Genomic DNA, 24744 nt, shown 5'->3' with positions numbered 1-24744 from the left:
TTGTGCTTTTCCATATTGCTTCGTTCACACTGGACTCTATTACCAATCTCTACTTTCTACTAGTGTTTATTGCATGCTTCCCAAGTGCCAAGTTGGCTTGAGTTTCTCAAGGTGATACGGAATCAGCAGTTTATTCTGGTGAAAAGGTGAACCCTTTTGGATCTATTATCTTTTATGATGAAATATTGAGTTCATTGGTTAATCATTTCTTCTTAGAACTAAGTGAACTTTATTGGTGTTGCCTCACCATTTATCAAGGCAAAGAATATAGTGTCATAGAAAGAAAAAGAAGGGAATGGAAAAGAGTCAGATGCCAAAAAGAAAATCATGGTGATGCAGCAGTTTTAGCAGAAATAATCACGGAATCCCAAGTTTACATGCAGCACTTAAACATGGCCAGCAGTTTTCCTCATTTTGATATACTGAGTCAGGAGTTAACAGACTATGGGCCAGAGCACCCTGGGGATCCCCAAAAACTCTTCAGAGAATTTTTCAAAGTTAAAATTATTTCTAAGATAATATTTGACTTTTGAATACACTGGAGTCTCCCAGTGGCTACATGACACGTGATATAGCAATACATTGAATGCAGAAGCAGATACAAAAATCAAGCTCTTCTGTTAATCCAGAGAGATGTTAAAAAAAATAGAAAATAATGGCACTGCTTATTAATTTGTTTTGAAAAAGTTATTTTCCATAAATATATGATTTATATTAGCATGTAATGGGTTTATCGTTATTAAATTGACTTTGTTTTAATTTTTGCTGGAGCAAGTACCAATAGATATAACCCACATGAACAAAAGCAAAAGGGTCCTGGGGAAAAAACGTTGGAGAAATGCTGTCCTAGACAAATGGTAAGAGTGTTTGTTTCTCAGACAAGGATCAGACTAAACTTTACTCCTATTACTCTACTCTGCCCCCAACTTAGATATATCAATAACCTCAGACATGCAGATGACACCACACTTATCACAGGAAGCGAAGAGGACCAAAGAGCCTCTTGATGAAAGTGAGTGAAAGAGTGAAAAAGGTAACTTAAAACTCAACAGTCAAAAAACAAAGATCAAGGCAGAGGTCCCATCACCTCAAGGCAAATAGATGGGGAAACAATGGAAACAGTGAGAGACTTTATTTTCTTGGGCTCCAAAATCACTGCAGATGGTGACTGCAGCCATGAAATGAAAAGATGCTTGCTCCTTGGAAGAAAAATTATGACCAACAGAGACAGCATATTAAAAAGCAGAGACATTACTTTGCCAACAAAGGTCCGTCTAGTCAAAGCTATGATTTTTCCAGTAGTCACGTATGGATGTGAAAGCTGGACTATCAAGAAAACTGAGGGCTGAAGAATTGATGCTTTCGAACTGTGGTGTTGGAGAAGACTCTTGAGAGTCCTTTGGAATGCAAGGAGATGCAACCAGTCCATCCCAAAGGAAATCAGTCCTGAATATTCACTGGAAAGACTGATGCTGAACAGAAGCTCCAATACGTTGGCCACCTGATGCAAACTTATTGGAAAAGCCCCTGATGCTGGGAAAGAGAGCAGGCAGAAGAAGGAGAGGACAGAGGATGAGATGGTTGGATGGCATCACCCACTCAATGGACATGAGTCTGAGCAAACTCTGGGAGATGGTGAAGGACAGGAAAGCCTGGCTGCAGTCCATGGAGTCGCAATGAGTTGGACACGACTAAGCGACGGATTGAACAACGGGACAACAGCCCCCACCTCAAGCCAAGAGGAAGCCTGATGTCAAGCCTACTTAAAGAAAATGACTTTCTTGATCCAAGACCTTGATTTCCTGACCAGAGATGGAACCAGTGCTCCTTGCATTGAGAGCACAGGGTCATAACCACAGGACCATCAGAGAGGTACCTGTGAGAACTACCCGCTAAGGTAGTCAGAGGCACATCTCCCGGTTGGCGATAACCGCTCAGAGGAGGTCGGGTGGGCGGAGCAAGTGAGTGGGCGGGGCCTCTGCAGCTGCGTGAAACCGGTCACAGAGCACCGTGTGAGCAATGCATTCTGGGCTCGCCCAATGAGACGCGGCATCATCACAAGGGGTGCCCACTCCGGGCAGCCTGGCCTGGTGGGCACTCGGGTCCGCGACCCGGGGGCTGCCAGCCAGCCCCTGTCCTTGGCCCGCGGGGCCATTCCCGGCCTTCCAATATGGTAGACTACTACGAGGTGCTGGGCGTGCCCCGCGAGGCCTCGTCGGAAGCCATCAAGAAGGCGTACCGCAAACTGGCGCTCAAGTGGCACCCGGACAAAAACCCCGAGAACAAGGAGGAGGCGGAGAGGCGATTCAAACAAGTGGCCCAGGCCTACGAGGTGTTGTCCGACGCCAAGAAAAGAGACGTGTACGACCGCTATGGCGAGGCGGGAGTGGAGGGCGGCGGCCGCGCCGGCGGCCGCGCCGGCGGCGGCAGGCCATTCGAGGACCCCTTCGAGTGCGTCTTCACCTTCCGGGACCCGGCCGACGTCTTCAGAGAGTTCTTCGGTGGCCGGGACCCGTTTTCGTTCGACTTCTTTGGAGACCCGCTGGAGAACTTTTTGGGGGGTCGGAGGAGATCCCGAGGAAGCCGATGCCGGGGGTCCTCGTCGCTCTTCTCCTCCTTCAGTGAATTTCCAGCATTTGGAGGTGGTTTTTCTCCTTTTGATACCGGGTTTACCTCATTTGGTTCCATTGGGAATGGGGGCCTCTCTTCCGTCTCCATGTCCTGTGGTAGTGGGGGGATGGGCAACTTTAAATCTATGTCGACTTCCACCGAAATCATGAACGGCAAAATGATCACCACCAAGAGAATCGTGGAGAATGGCCAAGAAAGGATAGAAGTGGAAGAAGATGGGGAGCTGAAGTCCCTGATAATAAATGGCAAAGAGCAGTTGTTAAGCACTGACACCAAGTGATCCTGGTCCATGTTGAACTTAGAGCACAACTTGAGAATAGCACGGCGTTCTTCTTCTTTTTTTTTTTTTTTTTTGAAGATTGTAAGCAAGCCCTACTTGCAAAACAACTGTACTCAAGAATTTATGAACAGTTCGTGCCAACGCCAATTTGTTGCTACTATTGGACCACAAAATAGGACCTCTGTTTTTCTTTAAAACTGTTGTAAATATCTGTAATGCACTTTGCTATTTATTAAACATAACCCCAGGGCAGACGCTGCTTATTTCGTGTTTCTGAGACAGAATGTTCACCAGGGCACCTTCAACCTGGCCTTTCTACTTTATTTGCAATGTGAACTTAGTGGTTTGCTCTGAAGTTAATGTTGCCAAGATAAATCAGTTTAGTTCCATTTTTTTAGCACAAAGAAGAGATATGAATATATTAATAATACTTTTGGTTTAAAGATGCCGTTTAGTTCCACATATTGCTGGTGACACAGTGAGAGTTAACTATTTAAATAAAGCCTAGGCTTTTTAAAAACAGGTAAGCCTGGTAAAGGTAATGTATTTAGTTTCTCATGCCTGCACTAAAAATTTACCACAAATTCGGTGACTTGGAACAATGTGTATTTATTCTCTTAAAGTTCTGGAGGTCAGAAATCTGAAGTTGGTTTTATAGGAATGAAGTCACTACAGGGAACGGGGATGGGCGGGCTGTAGTCCAAATAGTTGCAGAGTCTAATACAGCTGAGCGACTACACACACACACACATACACATTCTCTCTCTCCCCGCCCCCAACTCATTCTCCCTCCAAAGGCTAGGGCAAAACACTTAAGTGAATTCCTCACAGTACACAATTGATTATGAGCAGCCTCAGGACAGTATTCAGATAGCTTGACTTAAGCAATAATGAAAAACCAAACCAAAAAAAAAAAAAAAAACGGTGGTGATGACCAAAAACAATGAAAATCGCATTGCTAGCTTTTGATTGGTTCTGCAACTATGACGGCTGGAAATGTAAAAAGCATTTCCGTAAGGCTACACACAGTTTTCCCATTGCCACATGTACAATGTATCTCATCTCAGGTTGACAAAAGCCAGAAATTTTGGAAAGCTTCGAATAGTGGAAAGTTTGGAATATTGACTGAGTGGTGCAACATACACAGATCTGAGAGGTAGCTTTCTGTTGGCACATTTTATGCCCTCAAAATCTTTTTGGGCATAGTTGCTTTAGGATATTCCATTACAAAGTGTGCAACCCCCACCCGTTGGTCATCTCCAAAGAAAGGTTAGCATAAGGCATGAGAGTGAAAAGATAACTGAAGTGGACAGGCTAAAAATGCAGCTTGTTTTCTCATCTGAAATTATAATCACTCTATTTGTGAGTCTACCACCTAGGGTATGGGTCTTGATTATACTGTATCTTCATTTCTCCTACACATCTCATTGTGGTTCTTTCTTTATATCTTTAATTATAAACTTGTCTTTTCTGCTAGTTTTCAGGCCTTTCACATCAGTATTCTGTAAATGGTAATACTGGTGTTCCCTGGTATCTCAGCTGGTAAAAAATCTGCCTGCAGTGCAGGAGACCCCAGTTCCATTCCTGGGCCAGGAAGATCCCCTGGAGAAGGGATAAGTTACCCACTCCAGTATTCTTGGGCTTCCCTGGTGGCTCAGATGGTAAAGAATCCACTTGCAATGTGGGAGACCTGTTTGATCCCTGGGTTGGGAAGATCCCCTGGAGGGGGGCATGGCAACGCACTCCAGTATTTTTGCCTGGAGAATCCGCATGGACAGAGGAGACTGGCAGGCTACAGTCCGTGGAATCACAAACAATTGGACACGACTGAGTAACTACAGCATGGGAGGGTGTGAATTCGAGTTATTCCTTCAACATATTGGCCACTGCCCTCATAAAATTAATGAGATATTTCACATTAAGTCTTCAAATAATGCTACGTATTTTACACTTACAGTGTATTTTATGCTTACACTTATGTCAATTTGGACTATACATCTTAAGTGCCCAGTAGTCATATGTAGTTAGTGGCTAACTTCATCAGATAACATATGGTCAATGTTTGTAAATGTTCCATTAATCCATCTAAAAATGCATATTTTCAATATTCTAATTAAAAAGCTCAACACACCTAATTCTGAAAGTGATGTCTTAAAATATTTCCCCATTTAACTGAATTTTGCTCAATTTACATTTGAAATATTTAATAGTTTTTGCTTTAAACATATAGCTGCTGAATTGGCTCACATAGGTTTGACTGTTTCCTCATAAAGTTTGCCTTTTAAAAATGTTTAATCATGATAAAATACCCCAACATAAGATTTACCATCTTAACCACTTTTAAGTGTACAGCTTGGTAGTGTTAATTACAGTCATATTGTTGTGCAACCAGTCTCCAGAACTGTTCATCTTGAAAAGCTGAAACTGTATACCCCTTAATATCTCCCCAGTTTCCCCCACTTCATAGTCCCTAGCAACCTCCATTTTACTTTCTGTCTCTATGAATTTGACTACTCTAGGTTCCTCATGTTAGTGGAGTCATATAGTATGTGTCTTTTTGATACTGACTTATTTCACTCAGCATCATGTCCTCTAGGTTCATTCATGTTGTCATATACGTTGTCAAAATTTCCTTCATTTTTAAGGCTGAATAATATTCCATTGTATACATAGACCACATTTTGCTTATCTGTTCATCTGCCACTGGACATGGGTTTCTCTCACTTTCTGGCTGTTGTGAATAATGCTGCTATGAACATGGGTATACAAATATCTCTTTGAGAGGCTGCTTTCAATTATTTTGGGTATATACCCAGAAGTGGAGTTGCTGGATCATCTGGTAATTCTATTTTTAATTTTGTGAGGAGCTGACATACTATTTTCCACAATGTACCATTTTACACTCCCACCAACAGCACTATGAGGGTTCCAGTGAAGGAACCCTGTGGTGAGGAATCTGAGCCCCATATCAGGTATCCCAGACAGCAAGAAGAACTTCCAGAATATCTGGATTTGAAGGTCAGTGGGGCTCACTTTTGGGAGAACCAGAGGGCTGTAGGAAATAGAGACTTTACTTTTCAAGGATGCACACAAAATCTCATACACTCTGGGGCCCAGATCAAAAGCAGGAACCCGCTAATCTTGGAGAACTGCCAGGAGCCGGCGTGGAGAATCCCGCCTATGGCAAAGGTCATGAAGAAGAGGCCTGATGGGCAAAGGTGAGATCAGGACTCAAGGGACCCCCTGGATCTGCTTGAGCATCTACCCCTCAACCAGAATCTGTCTGTCTTACTATTTTATGTCTTTCACCAACTCTTTTGACATTAACAGGGGGCTGTCCCTAACCACCTTTCTCTGGAAAGAGTTTAACTTAGGGCTCTAGTTGATAAATCTCCTGGGCATGAAAGGAATGTTTCAAACCCCCTGTTAGCATTCTAGCTTACTTGGCAGGTTTATCCAGACTCTTGCAACATTGTTGAGCCAATGCTTGCTGCCAAGTTCTCACATCCCTTATCCATTGTGTTCCTGGGGGTGCATCTAGTCAGGATGTAGAAATAACAAGCAGTAGCTTTAGCATTAGCAACATCACTTCATGGGAAATAGATGGGAAACAGTAGAAACAGTGTCAGACTTTATTTTTGGGGGCTCCAAAATCACTGCAGATGGTGATTGCAGCCATGAAATTAAAAGATGCTTACTCCTTGGAGAAAACTTATGACCAACCTAGATAGTATATTCAAAAGCAGAGACATTACTTTGCTGACTAAGGTCCGTCTAGTCAAGGCTATGGTTTTTCCTGTGGTCATGTATGGATGGGAGAGTTGGACTGTGAAGAAGGCTGAGCGCTGAAGAATTGACACTTTTGAAGTGTGGTGTTGGAAAAGACTCTTGAGAGTCCCTTGGACTGCAAGGAGCTCCAACCAGTCCATTCTGAAGGAGATCAACCCTGGGATATCTTTGGAAGGAATGATGCTAAAGCTGAAGCTCCAGTACTTTGGCCACCTCATGCGAAGAGTTGACTCATTGGAAAAGACTCTGATGCTGGGAGAGATTGGGGGCAGGAGGAGAAGGGGACGACCGAGGATGAGATGGCTGGATGGCATCATGGACTCGATGGACGTGAGTCTGAGTGAACTCCGGGAGTTGGTGATGGACAGGGAGGCCTGGCGTGCTGTGATCCATGGGATCATAAAAAGTCAGATATGACTGAGAGATTGAACTGAACTGAACTGAACATTAGACTTTGAGTTAGTAAGTTATTTCTTTGCTGTAACCCGCTGAATCTTTGCTCCATAAAAATGTAACTCTGTACTTTAAGGGTGACACAGGCTAGAAATTTAAGAAGAAACACTTTAAGGGAAAATTATTGTTCTGGCTGACCAACCTTTATCAAAAAGAGGTCATAAAATATCAACAGGCCTCCAGGCCAGAAGATAATGTACAAAAAATAAGACTCTTCCAGGAAGGAACCTGATATAGATAAAAGTTAATACTGATGGAATGTTGAGTTGACTCTGCATTTTTCACCTTGCTGTATGTATAACTCAAGGTATAAAAGCCCTCTCTGGAAATAAAGTAAGTGGGCCTCGCTCACTGAAGCTTGGTCACCCTGTGTCATTCTTTCCTTATCTCTATATCTCTAAATCTCAGTCGCCGATGCCGTCACCCTGAAGATATCCTGGATCCAACCAGGGCTGGAACACGGCAAGTGGCACCTGGAACAGGGACATCTGAAGGTAGGTCTCCCCCATTGTCCAGTTTTCAGATGGCTAGGACCCCACTCAGGGTGCCGCAGACCTCCCTGCATAAGATAGGTAGGGAAAGAGGGGTGGGAAGTTTTGGGTTGAGAAGAAACCCAGTTGATAGGTTGAAAGAAACCTGAAGTGTTGATTCTTGCAATATAAGACAAGAAATCTGTACTGAAATCTTAAATCTTTCTCTATAAAATTTCTGACATGGGTAACAGTGAGTCTAAAGAACGACAGGTTTTTATAGGAGTAATTTTGCAACTGTTAAACAAAAGAGAAATTAAGGTTAAAAAAGCTAGCGTTTAACCCTTTTTTACATTTGTACAAGAACAATGTCCTTGGTTTCCAGAAGAGGACACTGTTGATTTAGATACTTGAAAAGGGTAGGGAAACAGTTAAAAACTTATTATACTTTGCATAGGCCAAAAAAGCTTCCTGTAGATGCTTTTGCTCTGTGTAATATGATTGGAAATGTTCTGGACCCCCGTCATGAGGCTGTTAGATAGCCTATGGGAGAGGCTATGGCGGTGGATGATGGTGGGTCTCCACCTTCTACACAGATCATATTTTCTGCCATTGACAAAGAAAGAACTTACTAACTCAAAGTCTAATCTTGCTAATGCTAAAGCTACTGCTTGTTATTTCTACATCCTGACTAGATGCACCCCCAGGAACACAATGGATAAGGGATGTGAGAACTTGGCAGCAAGCATTGGCTCAACAATGTTGCAAGAGTCTGGATAAACCTGCCAAGTAAGCTAGAATGCTAACAGGGGGTTTGAAACATTCCTTTCATGCCCAGGAGATTTATCAACTAGAGCCCTAAGTTAAACTCTTTCCAGAGAAAGGTGGTTAGGGACAGCCCTCTGTTAATGTCAGAAGAGTTGGTGAAAGACATAAAATAGTAAGACAGACAGATTCTGGTTGAGGGGTAGATGCTCAAGCAGATCCAGGGGGTCCCTTGAGTTCTGATCTCACCTTTGCCCATCAGGCCTCTTCCTCATGACCTTTGCCATAGGCGGGATCCTCCACGCTGGCTCCCGGCAGTTCTCCAAGATTAGCGGGTTCCTGCTTTTGATCTGGGCCCCAGAGTGTATGAGATTTTGTGTGCATCCTTGAAAAGTAAAGTCTCTATTTCCTACAGCCCTCTGGTTCTCCCAAAAGTGAGCCCCACTGACCTTCAAATCCAGATATTCTGGAAGTTCTTCTTGCTGTCTGGGATACCTGATATGAGGCTCAGAGAACCTACCAGAGAGGCAGGAGGCAACAGAGATCATCCTGGGGATGTGGACACTGACAGCAGCTCTTTGGAGAGATCCATTCTATCACGATGACACTGCGCTGGCAAGGGCCATTTTGGGATCAACCCTCTAGCTTATTAGCATCAGAACCCAGCCCCACTCTCCCTGCTTGTAGGCACCAGTACTATGATGCTTCAGGTCAAGCAGCTAGCCAAGTGGGGACAGAGGGCCTCTTGCTAACAGGCCAGCTGCCTAAGAGCCCCTGAGTTCTCAGCCACCCAGCACCTGGACCCATTCACCAGAGGGCCCAGGACCTGGACTCCTACCAGTGCACCAGCACTAGCCCAAGGATGCCTAGGGCCCAGGCCCCATCCTCCAGTGGGACAACACCAAATCCAGGACCCCCAAGCCCTGCAGCCAGAGACCCTGGGTCACAACTCCACCCACCAAGGAGCCAGCACTAACCCTTGGACTACCTGGACCCTGACCCTATTCTCCAGCAAGTTGACACCAGATCATGGACCCCTGGGCCATTCAATCAGAGACTCCAGGACCCAGCTCCACCTACAAGTGGCCAGCATTAGCCCCAAGACTCAACCCACCCACAAGCAGGCTGGTACAAGCCTCAGGACTCTGTGGGCCCTGGCTCCATGTACCAGCAGGCCAAAAGAAGTTTTGTGACACTCCAGACCCCACAGCCAACCCATCAGATTATAAGCTAACTTTGCAGCAGAAATTCTGCAGGCTGGAAGGAAATGGCATGATATATTTAAAGTGATGAAAAACAACCAAAAGTGCCCTACTTGACAAAGCTTTCATTCAGATTCAAAGAAAGAGATCAAAAGTTTTACGGACAAGAAAAACTCACAGTCTAGCACCATGAAACCAGGTTTACAAGAATTTTTAAAGAGTGTTCTCTAAGTGGAAAAGTAAAGGCCACAATTTAAAATATGAAAATTACAAAAGAAAAACAATTTCTTTGGTAAAGATAAATATACAACAAAGGTAGTACATCAACCACATAGAAGGCTAGCAGGAAGGTTAAAAGACAAAAGTAGTGAAATCATCCACAGTGAGTAGCTAAGGGATACACAAAACAATAGGGTCTGAAATATGTCAGAAATAGTAAATGTGGAGAGAGTTTGAAAACAGAGTTGTTAAAATGCTTTTGAACTTAAAATATTAACAATTTAAAATAATCACATATATAGAGAGATTGCTACCAAGGAAACAACATGGTAACCACCAACCAAACATCTATAACACATACAAAAAAATCCAAATTAGAAAGAAAGAAGTAAAACTGTCACTGTTTTCAGAGGATATGACACTACACAGAGAAAACCCTAATGATGCCACCAAGAAAACTATTAGAACTCATTAATGACTTTAGTAAAACAGAAATCTGTTGCATTTCTATATACTGACAATGAACTATCAGAAAGAGAAATTAAGGAAACAATCTACTTCCAGTAACATCAAAATAATAAAATACCTAGAAACAAATATAAGAAGATAAAAGACCTATACTGAGAAATTTATAAGGCACTGATAAAAGTAATTGAAGACAACACAAACAGATGGAAAGATGTACCATATTCATGGATTGGAATAGTTAATATTGTTAAAACAACTGTACTACTTAAGGCAATCTACAGATTTAATAAAATACTTATCACAATACAAATGGCATTTTTCAAGGAACTGTTACATGTACATGGTGATTAAGCAAATAACAAAAGATGGTGTGAAAAAAATGTAAAACACACAAGTTGGTAAGAATGTAAAGAAAAGGGAACTCTAGTGCACTGTTGGAGGCAATGTAAATTGGTGCATCCACAATGGAAAACAGTACAACTGTCATATGATGAAGCAATTCTACTCCTGAGTATTTACACAAAGAAAATAAAAACAGTAATTAGAAAATAGATATGCACCCCAAGGTTCATTGCAGCATCATTTACAATAACCAAAAATATTGGCTATTGAATATTCAGTTCAGTTCAGTCACTCAGTCATGCCTGACTCTTTGTGACCCCATGAATCGCAGCATGCCAGGCCTCCCTGTCCATCACCAACTCCCAGAGTCCACCCAAACCCATGTCCATCGAGTCGGTGATGCCATCCAGCCATCTCATCCTTGGTCGTCCCCTTCTCCTCCTGCCCCCAATCCCTCCCAGCATCAGAGTCTTTTCCAATGAGTCAACTCTTCACATGAGGTGGCCAAAGTACTGGAGTTTCAGCTTTAGCATCAGTCCTTTCAAAGAACACCCATTGCTGAGCCATAAAAAAGGATGAAATCTTGCCATTGCGACAACATGGATGGACCTCGTGGGTATTACACTTAGTGAAGTAAGACGTATAAAGATAAATACTGTATGATTTCACTTACATGTGGAAAATAAAAGGCAATGAAAATGAACAACCATAACAAAACAGAAACAGACTCACAGATACAGAGAACAAACAGGCCATCGACAGGGGATCAGAGTGGGGAAAGGAGAGTAAAGGGTGAGGGGGATTAAGAGCCAAGCTTCCAGTTGCAAAGTAAGTGTCATAGGCATGAAATAAGAGTGTGAGAAATACAGTCAATAGTTATATAATACATTTCTGTGACGAATATCATGGCTGGATTTATTGTGGTGATTATTTTGAAGTGTACAGAAGGACTGAATCACCATGTTGTGTAATAGGAACAAACATAGAGCTGCAGGCCAATCATACTTTGAAAACTAAGAGGCATACTCACAGAAATAGCAACCAGCTTTGTGGCTATCAGAGGCAGGGGATGGGAGGAGCAGGAGCGATAAAGAATCTGCCTGCAATGCAGGAGATGCAGGTTCCATCTCTGGGTCTGGAAGACCACCCCCTGGCAGAGGGCAAGGCAACCCACTCCAGTATTCCTGCCAGGAAAATCCCAGGGACAGAGGCGCCTGGTAGGCTACAATCCATAGCGTTGCAGAGAATCAGACATGACTAAAGCAGCTGAGCACACAAGCAGTCTATGTACTAATTTCCAGTCATCAGTTCCATTGCTCAGTCATGTCCAACTCTTTGTGACCCCATGGACTGCAGCACGCCAGGCTTCCCTGTCCATCACCAGCTCCCAGAGCATGTCCAAACTCATGTCCATAATTTCCAGTTATAAGAGAAATGAATACCAACACTGTAGTTAACAACATTAATTCCTTTAATTTTGTACTTAGATGATGCGTGATCACTAAACTTGTGGTAAAAGTCTCATGATCTAGAAAGTTAGATCACGCTGCTATCCACCTTAAGTTTAACCAAGGTTGCCTGTCAGTTATGTCTCAATAAAACTGGAAGAAACAATGGCAAACAAGCACCTGAATACAATTTTATATTGAGTATATGTTTAAAGGATAATGTTTTAATATATTTGATTCAATAAAATATATTATTAAAATTAACTGCAATCCTCTTTTTACTTTTTTTAATATACATACCAAAAAGCCTTCAATTACATATATGACTTACATTAGATTCCTATTGGACAATTCTAGACCATAAAGAAAACATATTAAGAAATTTTTTAAAAGTAGTGACTCACAAAAAATCATCTCTGATTATAATTCAAAATAATTAGAAAAATTAAGAGAAAAATGACTGCAATTATCTTAATTATATGGGAATTAAGAAACAACCTTCTTTAAAATAAATAGAAGCCACTGACACAAAGAGCAAATCAAAAACATAAATTTAAGTCAAAAAATGAGAGCAATTTATGCAAAACTCTAAGGGATTGAGAAAAATGTTTTATTTATGAATAAAGAAACTTCAATTCTTAATTATTAAGAAAACATAAAGGAACTTAATCTTACCTAAGGAAATTAGAAATGCAGCTATAAAATAAAGCAAAGGAAGCAAGGATGGTATCATTAAAAAAAACAATAAAACAACAAGCTACAATTAATGAAATAGTAAACAAAAAGAGTAAAATGAAAAAGCAAATCCAAAAGCTATTCCTTTGAGAAGACCAATAATGTAATTCACCATATCATAAATTATAAGAAGGAGAAGGAACAAAAATATTAAAAAATTAAACTTCAATCTTTCATATTTTGATGAAAATTTTCATAAACATTTAAAGGAGTCACATCTAAGGGTAAACCAAATAAAATAAATGAGAATGACAAAAATTTCAAAATAAAAATTTAGTGGAACAAAAATGATAACACTTGAGAATTACAGGGTAAATGTTCTTACATGTACCAAATAAATTGGCACAAACTTATCTAAATGCTTCCAGAAGACATAACTTGTCATGCTGGGCACCTTTTAATAATGCTAATAGATACTATTTGCCTGTTCACAGTGACAATATTAAGGTCAGAATGGTTAGGTCTGCCACCCATGGACATTCAACCACAAAAATGAGAGTGAAGATGTGAGCAAATGCTATTAACTCTAGGGAATCTATTCACACAGAAAAACTAACAGGAAAACAGCAGCATTTACTTTTCAAATTCTTCCCTCATTTTCACTCTTTACAAATCTAATAGATACATACATATTTTATAATTGAACAAATGCATTGCATGAAGAAAGAAGAAAACAAAGTAGAATAGATCTTTTGCAGTGTGGGCAAAAAGAGAAAACTGAAGTTAGAGTCCTGTGCAATAATGAATGCAATAATATAAAGAGATATAAAAATAGAACTACAAAAACTCTAAGAGATCTAAAGTCACGGAAGTTAATGTAAATCCAGTATACGTCATATAAGTGGGCAAAAATAAGAGGGCTAACTAAGTAGACTAAAACACAAATCCTGCTCCAAGAGTCCTATTTTGATTAAACCCAAATATTCAGGGTTAACATAGGAAGACCCTGAAACCATGAGGAAAGTGGTAGTTTCCATCATGGAAACTTGGGGTGCAGTGACCTGGGCTGGGGTAGGTGTGATGATGTGGTCAAACCCTTCCTCTTTGAGACTCAGTTCTCAGCCTCACTGCCTTCCTCCCATCCACTGTGTTCTTAGGCTCAGACTGACCTCCTCTCCAGCCCCCACCACCAGCCTTTCACGACTTCAGTGTCCCGTGAAGGAGAACTAGCTGACATAGAATCCAACTGCGTACATCCCCACATTTTACTCCAGACCCCAACTCCTGGTCAAAAGAGTTCTGGTCAGCACAGCTCCGTCTCTAAGGAGCTGGACTCAGCTATTTCTTTCTCCAATCACGGAGACCCCAACGTCTCTCTCTGGTATGGTCTCACTTCCACTTGATTTATTCAATCCCTCTGGAACTTCTGCTTCCTTTCGGGATCGAGGTCTCCTGTGACCACACCTCAGCGGCTTCCAAGACAAAAACCACTAAAACGATCAGGTCAACCAATGCAATCTGTCAGTTCTTCCTTTTGAAATGGAGTCAGACCCCATGGTTCTTACTGGCCATGTCCTCTGTCTACCTTAGTCTGTGGAAAAACCTTTAGCCAAAGAATGAGTATAGTCAAGGAAATGAGAAAATGCAAGAACAAAGGAAAACAGTCCAACAAAAATAATAGTCAGTAAGCAAAGTCAAGGATCTTTAGTTCCTCCTCAGGAGCCATGGCTAATGCTCTGAGCCATATCCCGTGAGCTGCCACAGACACTGAAACCCCCATGAGGTGGGAGGAGTTCACTACATGGTGACCAGATGCAGCCATGACATAGAAGCTGCCACAGTTCTGAGAACTGGCCTCAAGGAAATGGGAGCAAACCGGCCCTGGGACAGAAGATTAACTGTACTGAAAACAATCAACATGATGGTGGTCAGACCACTGATTTTGAGATGACTGTCAGAGCTGACTGTGCTGTTTCTACACAGAGGCCCTTCCCTCTGTCAATAAAAGCTCTTGCCCCGGATTGTCCAAGGAGGGAAGAAGTGTTTGGACAGGACTCGCCTCTCTGCACCCCCATCCCGGGAACATTCATCCAGCAAACTTTCACATCCACCAGTCTTGCTTCTTTATTGTCTTTTGAGCTGCAAGCAACCGGACTCCACTTTGCTTACACTTCTAGTGAACACCCTCAGGCAAAACCCCTGAAGGATAAATTCACAGCTCAAGTTCCTGCTCCTACTCCGCTGGAGAAAACTGCACAACAGTTACACTGATGACTTACAAAAGGGCCACCACTGCCTGTCAATCCTGTTGCACACCCTCAACCCTGCCTCTCACTCCTCTCAGAGATCACTGGAAGCCTTTACTGCACTCCTGGAGGCACTTTAACAATGTGTCTCACCACAGACAGTGAGGAAGAGAATGAGAGGTGGAAATCAACAGAAAGATCAGTACATAACAAAACACCCTGAACTGTTGTTTTTATAAAAAATATAACGTGCTCCACTGGGAGCACTGATTGAACCACAGCAGCAGTACACACCTGAGATAACGGTTTCCTGTTGGCACAGTTGATGCCCCCAATGAACACCATGTTGGGCATGATCGGCCGCAGGTAGTCCATCACAAAGTCTCCTCTGAACAGCCACACGGATCCAGAGGCAAGAATCTCCACCAGCGACACCTCTCTCTGAAGAAGCTCAGAGGCCATACGTTCATAAGGAGTGAGAGAAACCTGGCAAATGTACTTCAGGCCCAGAGGGTAGAGCATGTTCTTGACCCTTTGGAAGAATGTCATGTGGTCTGGATTCATTGTTAATAACCGAGGAACATATGAGAAAGGATTTGGGCACGCTGTGCCCTCAGCATCTAAGTCACAGGGAAGGAAACGCAAGAAAAACACAGTAGGAATGGACAGGTATTTAGCCAGCACTGCCCCACAGGGATAAACAGGGTCCGTTAAAACCACATCGAAGGAACTGGCATTCAGGTCTCTGATCAGGTCCTTGTTATACAACAGTGCCTCACAAGACCTTGCAAAGAACAAAGACACATTTTTCAATGTTGCCATAGTTTCCCAAAACCGTGTTAGAAAATGTACTCTTTCAAAAACCTCATCAGGACGGCCTTTCATGATGGAATCAAACTGGTCCTGGGTGTACGGAATGGCGTAGGTTTTCGTGGTGAAAAAGTCCTCTGCCTTGATGTGGATATTTATCTCTGGAGACAGGACCACTGCCTGGTGACCTCTGGCGTGGAGCTCTCGCACAACCTCCCGCATGCTGAGCCAATGGCTGCCCTCCATGGGGGCCACCAGCACCTTCCCAGCCTCGGCCCATCTCACAACGCACAGACAGAGTAGGAGTCCAGCCAGCACCTGCCGCCAAAGGTGCAGTCCCAGGGCCATCTCTGCACAACCCAGAAGGAACTGAGTCCCTGGTCGGGCTGTGCCACCTATATGTGTTCCCTTATCTTTATTTTATCATCAAGTCACTTAAGCAAAATGGCATGTCATTGGAAGGCAGATTGATGATTACACATATATTACAGGATACGTCTATGCCTGTGTTTTATCACCTCTGCTTTCACCTGGAAAGAACACTCCCCCTTATCTTGGAAAAACTCCTTTGACTCTGCTGCTCCCTCTGGGGAGCATTCTAGTTCACTCTCTTGTTCTTCATCCAAGACCTAAAGCAAGACTGTGCCTGCCCATTCCCTTGGTCACCTCCTAACTCTCTGCCAACCGTATTCTCTGGGGCTGGACTGAACACTGAGGAGTCACCTCTGCCCCAGTCCCCATCCAGAACCTCTCCTGGATGTGACCTTATCTCAGAACTCTTGAATCTCTTTCCCCCCATTCATGGGTGAACACAGAACACATTCAGAGAAACATATCACATTGCTAAGACAGCTTTCTCTCAGTGAAAAGGGGATGGTGGAGCTCTGGTTTGTTCCTGTTCCACAATGGACACCTCTTGTACTGTTCAGCAGACAGTTTATTGGAGCAGCCATCAGATATGAAAACATCTGAAAAGATCCTTGATGGAGACAGCAGAAGGACTGGTTAAGAATTCTTTATCTGTTGCATGGAATACATGTTGCTGTTACCTAAAGCATTGGTTTTCCCAGTAGTCATGTTCAGATGTGAGAGTGTACCATAAAGAAGGCTGAGCACCAAAGAGTTGATGCTTTCTAACTGTGGTGCTGGAGAAGAACTGGAGGGTCCCTTGGACTGCAAGGAGATCAAACCAGTCCATCCTAAAGGAAATCAACCCTGAATATTCATTGGAAGGACTGATGCTGAAGCTGAAGCTGAAGCTCCAATACTTTGGCCAGCTGATGTGAACAGCAGACTCATTGGAAAAGACACTGTTTCTGGGAAGGACTGAGGGCAAGAGGAGAAGGAGGTGACAAAGGATGAGATGGCTGGATGACTTCACTGACTCAATGGACATGCGTTTGAGCAAACTCCAGAAGATAGTGAAGGACAAAGAAGCCTGCCATGCTGCAGTTCATGGGGCCACAAAGAGTTGGACAATACTTGGCGACTGAAGAAGAAGAACAGCAACAAAGCATCAGTGGGGAAGCAGACCTTAGCAACGACACAGCAGGGTTAAAGGGCACCGCCCCCCAAGGTCTGCTCACCCTGGGACAGGAGGGTTTCCCCTGGCTTCAGAACAGGCTCTCTGAACTCCTCTTCTGATGCTGAAGGTGCCAGTCTTCCACTACACTGTTTAGGGACTGAAGGGTACATTAATCTGGCCCTTCATTACATCTTATAGTTTATGTGTAGATAACAGATGTCCATCTCTATATATAAAATAGAAAAATAGTAAGTTCCTACTGTACATCACAGGGAAGTGTTTCAATGCCTTGTAAGAATCTATAATGGAAAAGAATCTGAAAAAGAATATATATCTGAATCACTTTACTACAGAGACTAACACAAGATTGCAAATTAATTATGCTTCAAGCATAATTGACAGCTACATGCAAAAGAATCGAGCTGGATTAATCTCTCATGCCATGAGCGAAAATAAATTCAAAATACAGTAAAGACTTAAGTGTAAGACCTAAAACCATAAAACTTCTAGTAGAGAACATAGGCAGTATACTCTTTAACTTCGATACTAGTAATACATATTTTGGGAGGATATGACTCCTCAGACAAGAGAAATAAAAGTAAAATAAACAAATGGACTTTATCAAACTAAAATCTTTTGATCAGCAAAGAAAATTACAAGCAAAAGGGAAAGGCCACTTACTGAATGGAAGAAGATATTTGCACATGACATATCTAATAATAGGCTAATATCCAAAGTACATGAAGAATTCATACAAGTCAACCACCACAAACATGATTAAAAATGGGCAGAAGACTCAAACAGACATTTTTCCAGAGAAGACATACAGAAGGCAAACAGGTACGTAAAAAGAAGCTTCACGTCACTAATCATCAGAGAGATGCAGATCAGATCATAAGGAACTGTTGCTTCACACCTGTCAGAATGACTATTATCAAAAAGACGATCAATAACAAGTACTGGCAAGGATGCAGAAAACAGGGAACGCTAGGGCACTGTTGGTGTCAACGTAAATTGGGAGAGCCACTATGGAAAACACTACAGAGATTCTCAAAAAGGTAAAAAAAAAAGGACTACCATATGATCCAGAAATTCTACTGCTGGGTATTCATTCAAAGAAATGGAAATCACTAATTAGAAAAGCTATATACACCCATATGTTTGTTGTACTGCTGTTTACAATAGCCAAGATATATTGGCTATTGAATATTACTCAGCCATAAGATAGAAAGAAATCTTGTCACCTTGTCTAGGCCCATGGATGGACCTAGAGGGTATTATGCTTAGTGAAGTAAGACAGAGAAAGACAAATACTGTATGATTTCACTTACACGTGGGAAAAAAGACAAAGCAAATGAGCAACCATGGAAAAACAAACAGACTCATAGAGACAGACAAACAAGCAGCTGGCAGAGGGGATGGGGGTGGAAAGGAGAGAGAAGGACACAGGGGATGAGAATACAGACTTTCTTGTGCATATGCACAATGGAATATCACACAGCCACATAAAAGAACACATTTGAGTCAGCCCTAATGAGGTAGATGAACCCAGAGCCTGCTACACAGAGCGAAGAAGTCAGAAAGAGCAAAACAGATATATATTAATGCCTATGTTGGAGAAGGACATGGTAACCCACTCCAGTATTCTTGCCCAGAGAATTCCTGTGACAGAGGAAGCTGGTGAGCTACAGTCCATGGGGTCACAAAGAGTCAGACATGACTGACTGGCACTTTCTTTCAATGCATGTATATGGAATCTAGAAAGATTGTACTAATGAACCTATTTGCAGAGCAGCAATGGAGACACAGACATGGAGAACAGACTTGTGGACACAGTGAGGGAAGGTGGGGGCGAAATTGAGAGCATAGCAGGGAAACATATAAATTACCGTATGTGAAACACATAGGCAGGGGAAATTTGCTCTATGGTGCAGGGCGCTCCAATCAGGCGCTTTGTGACAACCTAGAGGGGTGGGGTGGAGTCGGAGATGCGGAGGGGTTGGAGAGAGAGGAGTTATACGTATACCTATGTCTGATTCATGTTGACATATGGCAGAAACCAAGACAATTTTGTAAAGTAATTATCCTCAAATTAAAAAGTTTTTTAAAAGATCCAAACTTCCCGTTGCAAAATAAATGTCACAGGTATGAAACAAGAGTGCAAGAAACAGAGTCAAAAGTTATGTAACACCTTTCTACTGTGAATATCATAACTGGATTTATCATGGTGATTCTTTTGAAGGGTATGGAAGTACTGAATCACTATGTTGTCTAACAGAACTAACATAGTGCTGTGGTCAATTACGTTTCAAAAATCAACAAATGAATAGAAATGGAAATCAGATTTGTGGCTACCAGAGGCAGAGAGCAGGGGCAAAGGGGAGATGGATGAAGGCAGTCTTCAATTATGAGAGAAATAAGGACAGGGGTGTAATGCACAACATGATAGATGTAATTAACACTATCGTTTGTTACATATGAACATCGTTAAGAGAGTATATTCTAATAATTCTCATCACAAGGTAAAAAACTTTTCTGCTCCTTTAATTTTGTATCTATATAAGATGATGATTGATCACTAAACTTGTTATAGCAATCACCTCATGATCTAGAAAAGTCAAATCACTCTGCCATCCACTATAAGCTTATTCAGGGCTGCCTGTCAATTATACCTCAATAAAACTGAAAGAAATGATAGCAAATGAACACCTTTACATTTTTTACACTGAGTATATCTTTAAAGGATAATATTATATATATATATATGATTTAATAAAATATACTATTAAAATTAACATAACCCTTTTTTTGTTTTTCTAAGTATGCCAACCAAAAAGCTCTCAGTTACACATGTGCTATGCATTATACTTCTATTCGGTAATTCTGTAATAGACCAGAAAGAAGACTTATTAAGAAATTTTTTATAGCAGTGGCTTCACAAGAAACATTCTCTGATTACAATCCAAAATAAATAGAAAAAATAGGAGAAAGGTGGCCACAATAAATCTTAACCACGTGGGAACTGAGAAGCAACCTTGTTAACACCAGCAACAATGAACGGCAGGGCTCCCCTGGTGGATCAGTGGAAAAGAATCCGCGGGCAATCGCAGGACACCCAGGTGCAATCGCTGATCTGGGAAGACCCCGCCAGCCTCAGAGCAACAGAGCCTGAGGGCCGCACCTATTGAGCTTGTGCTCTAGAGCCTGGGCACCACAGCTACTGAACCCACGTTCCACAACTACTGACGCCGGCACGCCCTAGAGTCTGTGCTCCCCAACAAGAGAAGCCACCACAACGAGAAGCCTGTACCTTGCAAGGAAGAGTAGACCCTGCTTGCAGCAACTAGAGGAAAGCCTGAGCAGCAACAGAGACTCAGCACAGCCAAAAATAAATAAATAACCAATAAAGTAATGTTTAAAAACAGATAGTCACTGACTCAAAGAGGAAATCAAAAACAAAGTTTAAGTTAAAAAATAGAAAGAAAATGAGAACAATTTACTTCAAAATCTAAGGGATCTAAGAAGTGCTTTATTTATGACCATCAATTCTTTATTATTAGGAAAGCAAAAGAAAATTAATGCTTACCTAAGGAAAGCAGGAAAACGGCAATAATATCAACTAAGCTAGGATGACATCAATAAAAAACAAGTGTCAACTATTGAAATAGAAAACAAAAATAGTAAAAAGAACAAGCAAACTCATAAGCTATTTCTTTGAGAAGACCAGTAAAATAATTCAACATGTCACAAACCTTAAGAAAGAGAAGAAACAAAAATGCAAAAGATTTAGATTTTGATATTTCATATTTTGAAAAAATGGTCCATTAACATCAAAGACATCACCTCTAAGGGTAAAGTGAAAGTCCTTCAGTCATGTCCGACTCTTTGTAACCCCATGGACTGTAGCCCACCAGGCTCCTCTGTCCACGGGATTATCCAGGCAAGAATACTGGAGCGGGCAGTCATTCCCTTCTCCAGGGGACCTTTCAGACCCAGGAATCAAACCAGGGTCTCCTGCATTGCAGGCGGAGTCTTTACCATCTGAGCTACCAGGGAAGCCCACCTCCAAAGGAAAACCTCTAAGTGTAAACCACACTAAATAAATGAGTGACAAAATCTCAAAGGAAAAACAACAGTAGAGTGGAGCAAAAGTGATTACTAGTGTGGTTACCATGGCAACATTTGAGCACTTCAGTGTACATGATTTTTCACGTACCACATAAATTGGCACAAGCATATCCAAATGCCTTCAGATGATACACCATGTCCTGCTGGGCACTTTATAATAATTAGATACTATCTGTGTGTTTACAATGACAGTATAAAGTCAAAATAGTTAGGTCACACGGCCAAGGTAATTCCGCCAGAAAAATGGGAGTCAGGATTTGAACCAATACAGTTACCTCTAGAGAATATATTCACACAGAAAAACTAAAAAGAACACAGTGGCAAATGCTCTTTAAATGCTTCCTCACTTTCCACATTTTACAAATCTAGTAGATACATACATGGTTTATAGTTGCACAAATGCGCTGCATATAGGGCGAAAGCTAAGCAGAAGAGACTGTGGTGTGAGCAAAAGTGAAATGTGAAGATAGAGTCCTTTGCCATAATAAACACAGGACTATAAAGGGATATAAAGGTAAGAATACAAAAACTATCAGAGATCTAAAGTCATGGAAGTTAATATACACTCAGCACATGTCATATAAGTGGGCAAAAAAAAGAGGGCTAACTAAGTAGATTAAAAAACAAACCGTACCCCTATGTGTCCTATTTCAATTAAACCCAAATATTCAGGGTTAACATGGGAAGAATCTGAAACCATGAGGAAAGTGGTAGTTTCCATCATGGAAACTTGGGGTGCAATGACCTGGGCTGGGGTAGGTGTGGTGATGTGGTCAGAAACTTCCTCTTTGAGACCCACTTCTCAACATCACTGCTCAGTTTTATCTGCTCTCCAGGCCCCATCACTAGTCTTTGATGACGTCCCACCTTAACAACCTATCTAACATGCCATTCAGCTATGTATATCCCCACATTTTACTCCAGACCCCAACTCCTGCTTAGAGACTTATGGCAGGCACAACTTCATCTCTGAAAAGTTGGACCACGTTATTTCTTTCTCCAATTACAGAGCCCCAGACTTTCTCTCCACTATTGTCCCACTTCCGCTTAATTTATTCAACCTCTCTGAAATTCTCCTTCCATTTGGCATTTAATTCTCCTGTAACCACACCTCATTCTTCTTCCAAGACAAAACCACTTAGAACTATCAGATCAACAAATGCAATCTGCCAGTTCTTTCTTGGTTTTGATGGTGCCAGACCCCATGGTCCTTACCGGCCATGTCCTCTGCCTGCCTCCTGTCAGTGGAAAACCGTTAGCCCAAGAATGACTTTAGTCAACGAAGTGAGAAAATGCAAAAACAAAGGAAAACAGTCCAACGAAACTAAATAGTCAGTAAGCAAAGTCATGGACTTTAGTTCCTCCCCAGGGGCCATGGCTAATGCTCTGAGCCATATCCCGTGAGTTGCCACAGACACTGAAACCCCCATGAGGTGGGAGGAGTTCACTACATGGTGACCAGATGCAGCCATGACATAGAAGCTGCCACAGTTCTGAGAACTGGCCTCAAGGAAATGGGAGCAAACCGGCCCTGGGACAGAAGATTAACTGTACTGAAAACAATCAACATGATGGTGGTCAGACCACTGATTTTGAGATGACTGTCAGAGCTGACTGTGCTGTTTCTACACAGAGGCCCCTTCCCTCTGTCAATAAAAGCTCTTGCCCTGGATTGTCCAAGGAGGGAAGAAGTGTTTGGACAGGACTCGCCTCTCTGCACCCCCATCCCGGGAACATTCATCCAGCAAACTTTCACATCCACCAGTCTTGCTTCTTTATTGTCTTTTGAGCTGCAAGCAACCGGACTCCACTTTGCTTGCACTTCTATTGAACACCCTCAGGCAAAACCCCTGAAGGATAAATTCACAGCTCAAGTTCCTGCTCCTTCTCCGCTGGAGAAAACCGCACAACAGTTACACCAATGACTTTACAAAAGGGCCACCACTGCCTGTCAATCCTATTACATACCCTCAACCCTGCCTCTCACTCCTCTCAGAAATCACTGGAAGCCTTTACTGCACTCCTGGAGGCACTTTAACAATGTGTCTCACCACAGACAGTGAGGAGGAGAATGAGAGGCGGAAATCATCAGAAAGACCAGTACATAACAAAACACCCTGAACTGTTGTTTTTATAAAAAATATAACGTGCTCCACTGGGAGCACTGATTGAACCACAGCAGCAGTACACACCTGAGATAACGGTTTCCTGTTGGCACAGTTGATGCCCCCAATGAACACCATGTTGGGCATGATCGGCCGCGGGTAGTCCATCACAAAGTCTCCTCTGAACAGCCACACGGATCCAGAGGCAAGAATTTCCACCAGTGACACCTCTCTCTGAAGAAGCTCAGAGGCCATACGTTCATAAGGAGTGAGAGAAACCAGGCAAAGGTACTTCAGGCCCAGAGGGCAGAGCATGTTCTTGACCCTTTGGAAGAATGTCATGTGGTCTGAATTCATTGTTAATAACCGAGGAACATAAGAGAAAGGATTTGGGCACGCTGTGCCCTCAACATCTAAGTCACATGGAATTTGCCGCAAGAAAAACACAGCAGGAATGGACAGGTATTTAGCCAGCACTGCCCCACAGGGGTAAACAGGGTCCGTTAAAACCACATCAAAGGAACTGGCATTCAGGTCTCTGATCAGGTCCTTGTTATACAACAGTGCCTCACAAGACCTTGCAAAGAACAAAGACACATTTTTCAATGTTGCCATAGTTTCCCAAAACCGTGTTAGAAAATGTACTCTTTCAAAAAACTGATCAGGACGGCCCTTCATGATGGACTCAAACTGGTCCCGGGTGTACGGAATGGCGTAGGTTTTCGTGGTGAAAAAGTCCTCTGCCTTGATGTGGATATTCATCTCTGGAGACAGGACCACTGCCTGGTGACCTCTGGCGTGGAGCTCCTGCACAGCCTGCCGCATGCTGAGCCAGTGGCTGCCCTCCATGGGGGCCACCAGCACCTTCCCAGCCTCGGCCCATCTCACAACGCACAGACAGAGTAGGAGTCCAGCCAGCACCTGCCGCCGAAGGTGCAGTCCCAGGGCCATCTCTGCACAACCCAGAAGGAACTGAGTCCCTGGTCGGGCTGTGCCACCTATATGTGTTCCCTTATCTTTATTTTATCATCAAGTCACTTAAGCAAAATGGCATGTCATTGGAAGGCAGATTGATGATTACACATATATTACAGGATACGTCTATGCCTGTGTTTTATCACCTCTGCTTTCACCTGGAAAGAACACTCCCCCTTATCTTGGAAAAACTCCTTTGACTCTGCTGCTCCC

The 24744-nt window shown here is 42.5% G+C and overlaps 3 protein-coding genes and 1 pseudogene across 4 annotated transcripts in view; 1 reads left to right on the top strand and 3 right to left on the bottom strand.

The window, feature by feature from the left end:
- Positions 1 to 24744, bottom strand: part of LOC138073027 (UDP-glucuronosyltransferase 1A1-like) — a 141487-nt gene that overhangs the window by 15745 nt on the left and 100998 nt on the right. The gene's annotated exons all lie outside the window — the stretch shown is intronic.
- Positions 2171 to 2911, top strand: LOC138074059 (dnaJ homolog subfamily B member 3-like). Its single transcript, XM_068966073.1, has one exon. The coding sequence runs from the start codon at positions 2171 to 2173 to the stop codon at positions 2909 to 2911; it is 741 nt and encodes a 246-aa protein (XP_068822174.1).
- Positions 13231 to 16146, bottom strand: LOC138073707 (UDP-glucuronosyltransferase 1A3-like; annotated as a pseudogene).
- LOC138073698 (UDP-glucuronosyltransferase 1-2-like) lies at positions 21665 to 24507 on the bottom strand. The gene is made up of 2 exons (XM_068965561.1): positions 23644 to 24507; positions 21665 to 21754 (listed from the first exon to the last, which is right to left on the bottom strand). Exons 1-2 carry the CDS (start codon positions 24505 to 24507, stop codon positions 21665 to 21667), a joined length of 954 nt encoding a protein of 317 aa, XP_068821662.1.

Source organism: Capricornis sumatraensis, chromosome 2 (genome assembly GCF_032405125.1).
Source record: "Capricornis sumatraensis isolate serow.1 chromosome 2, serow.2, whole genome shotgun sequence".
Classification (NCBI taxonomy): domain Eukaryota; kingdom Metazoa; phylum Chordata; class Mammalia; order Artiodactyla; family Bovidae; genus Capricornis; species Capricornis sumatraensis.
The sequence above is the reverse complement of the archived record's forward strand: the minus strand, read 5'-3'. Positions and strand labels throughout refer to the sequence as shown.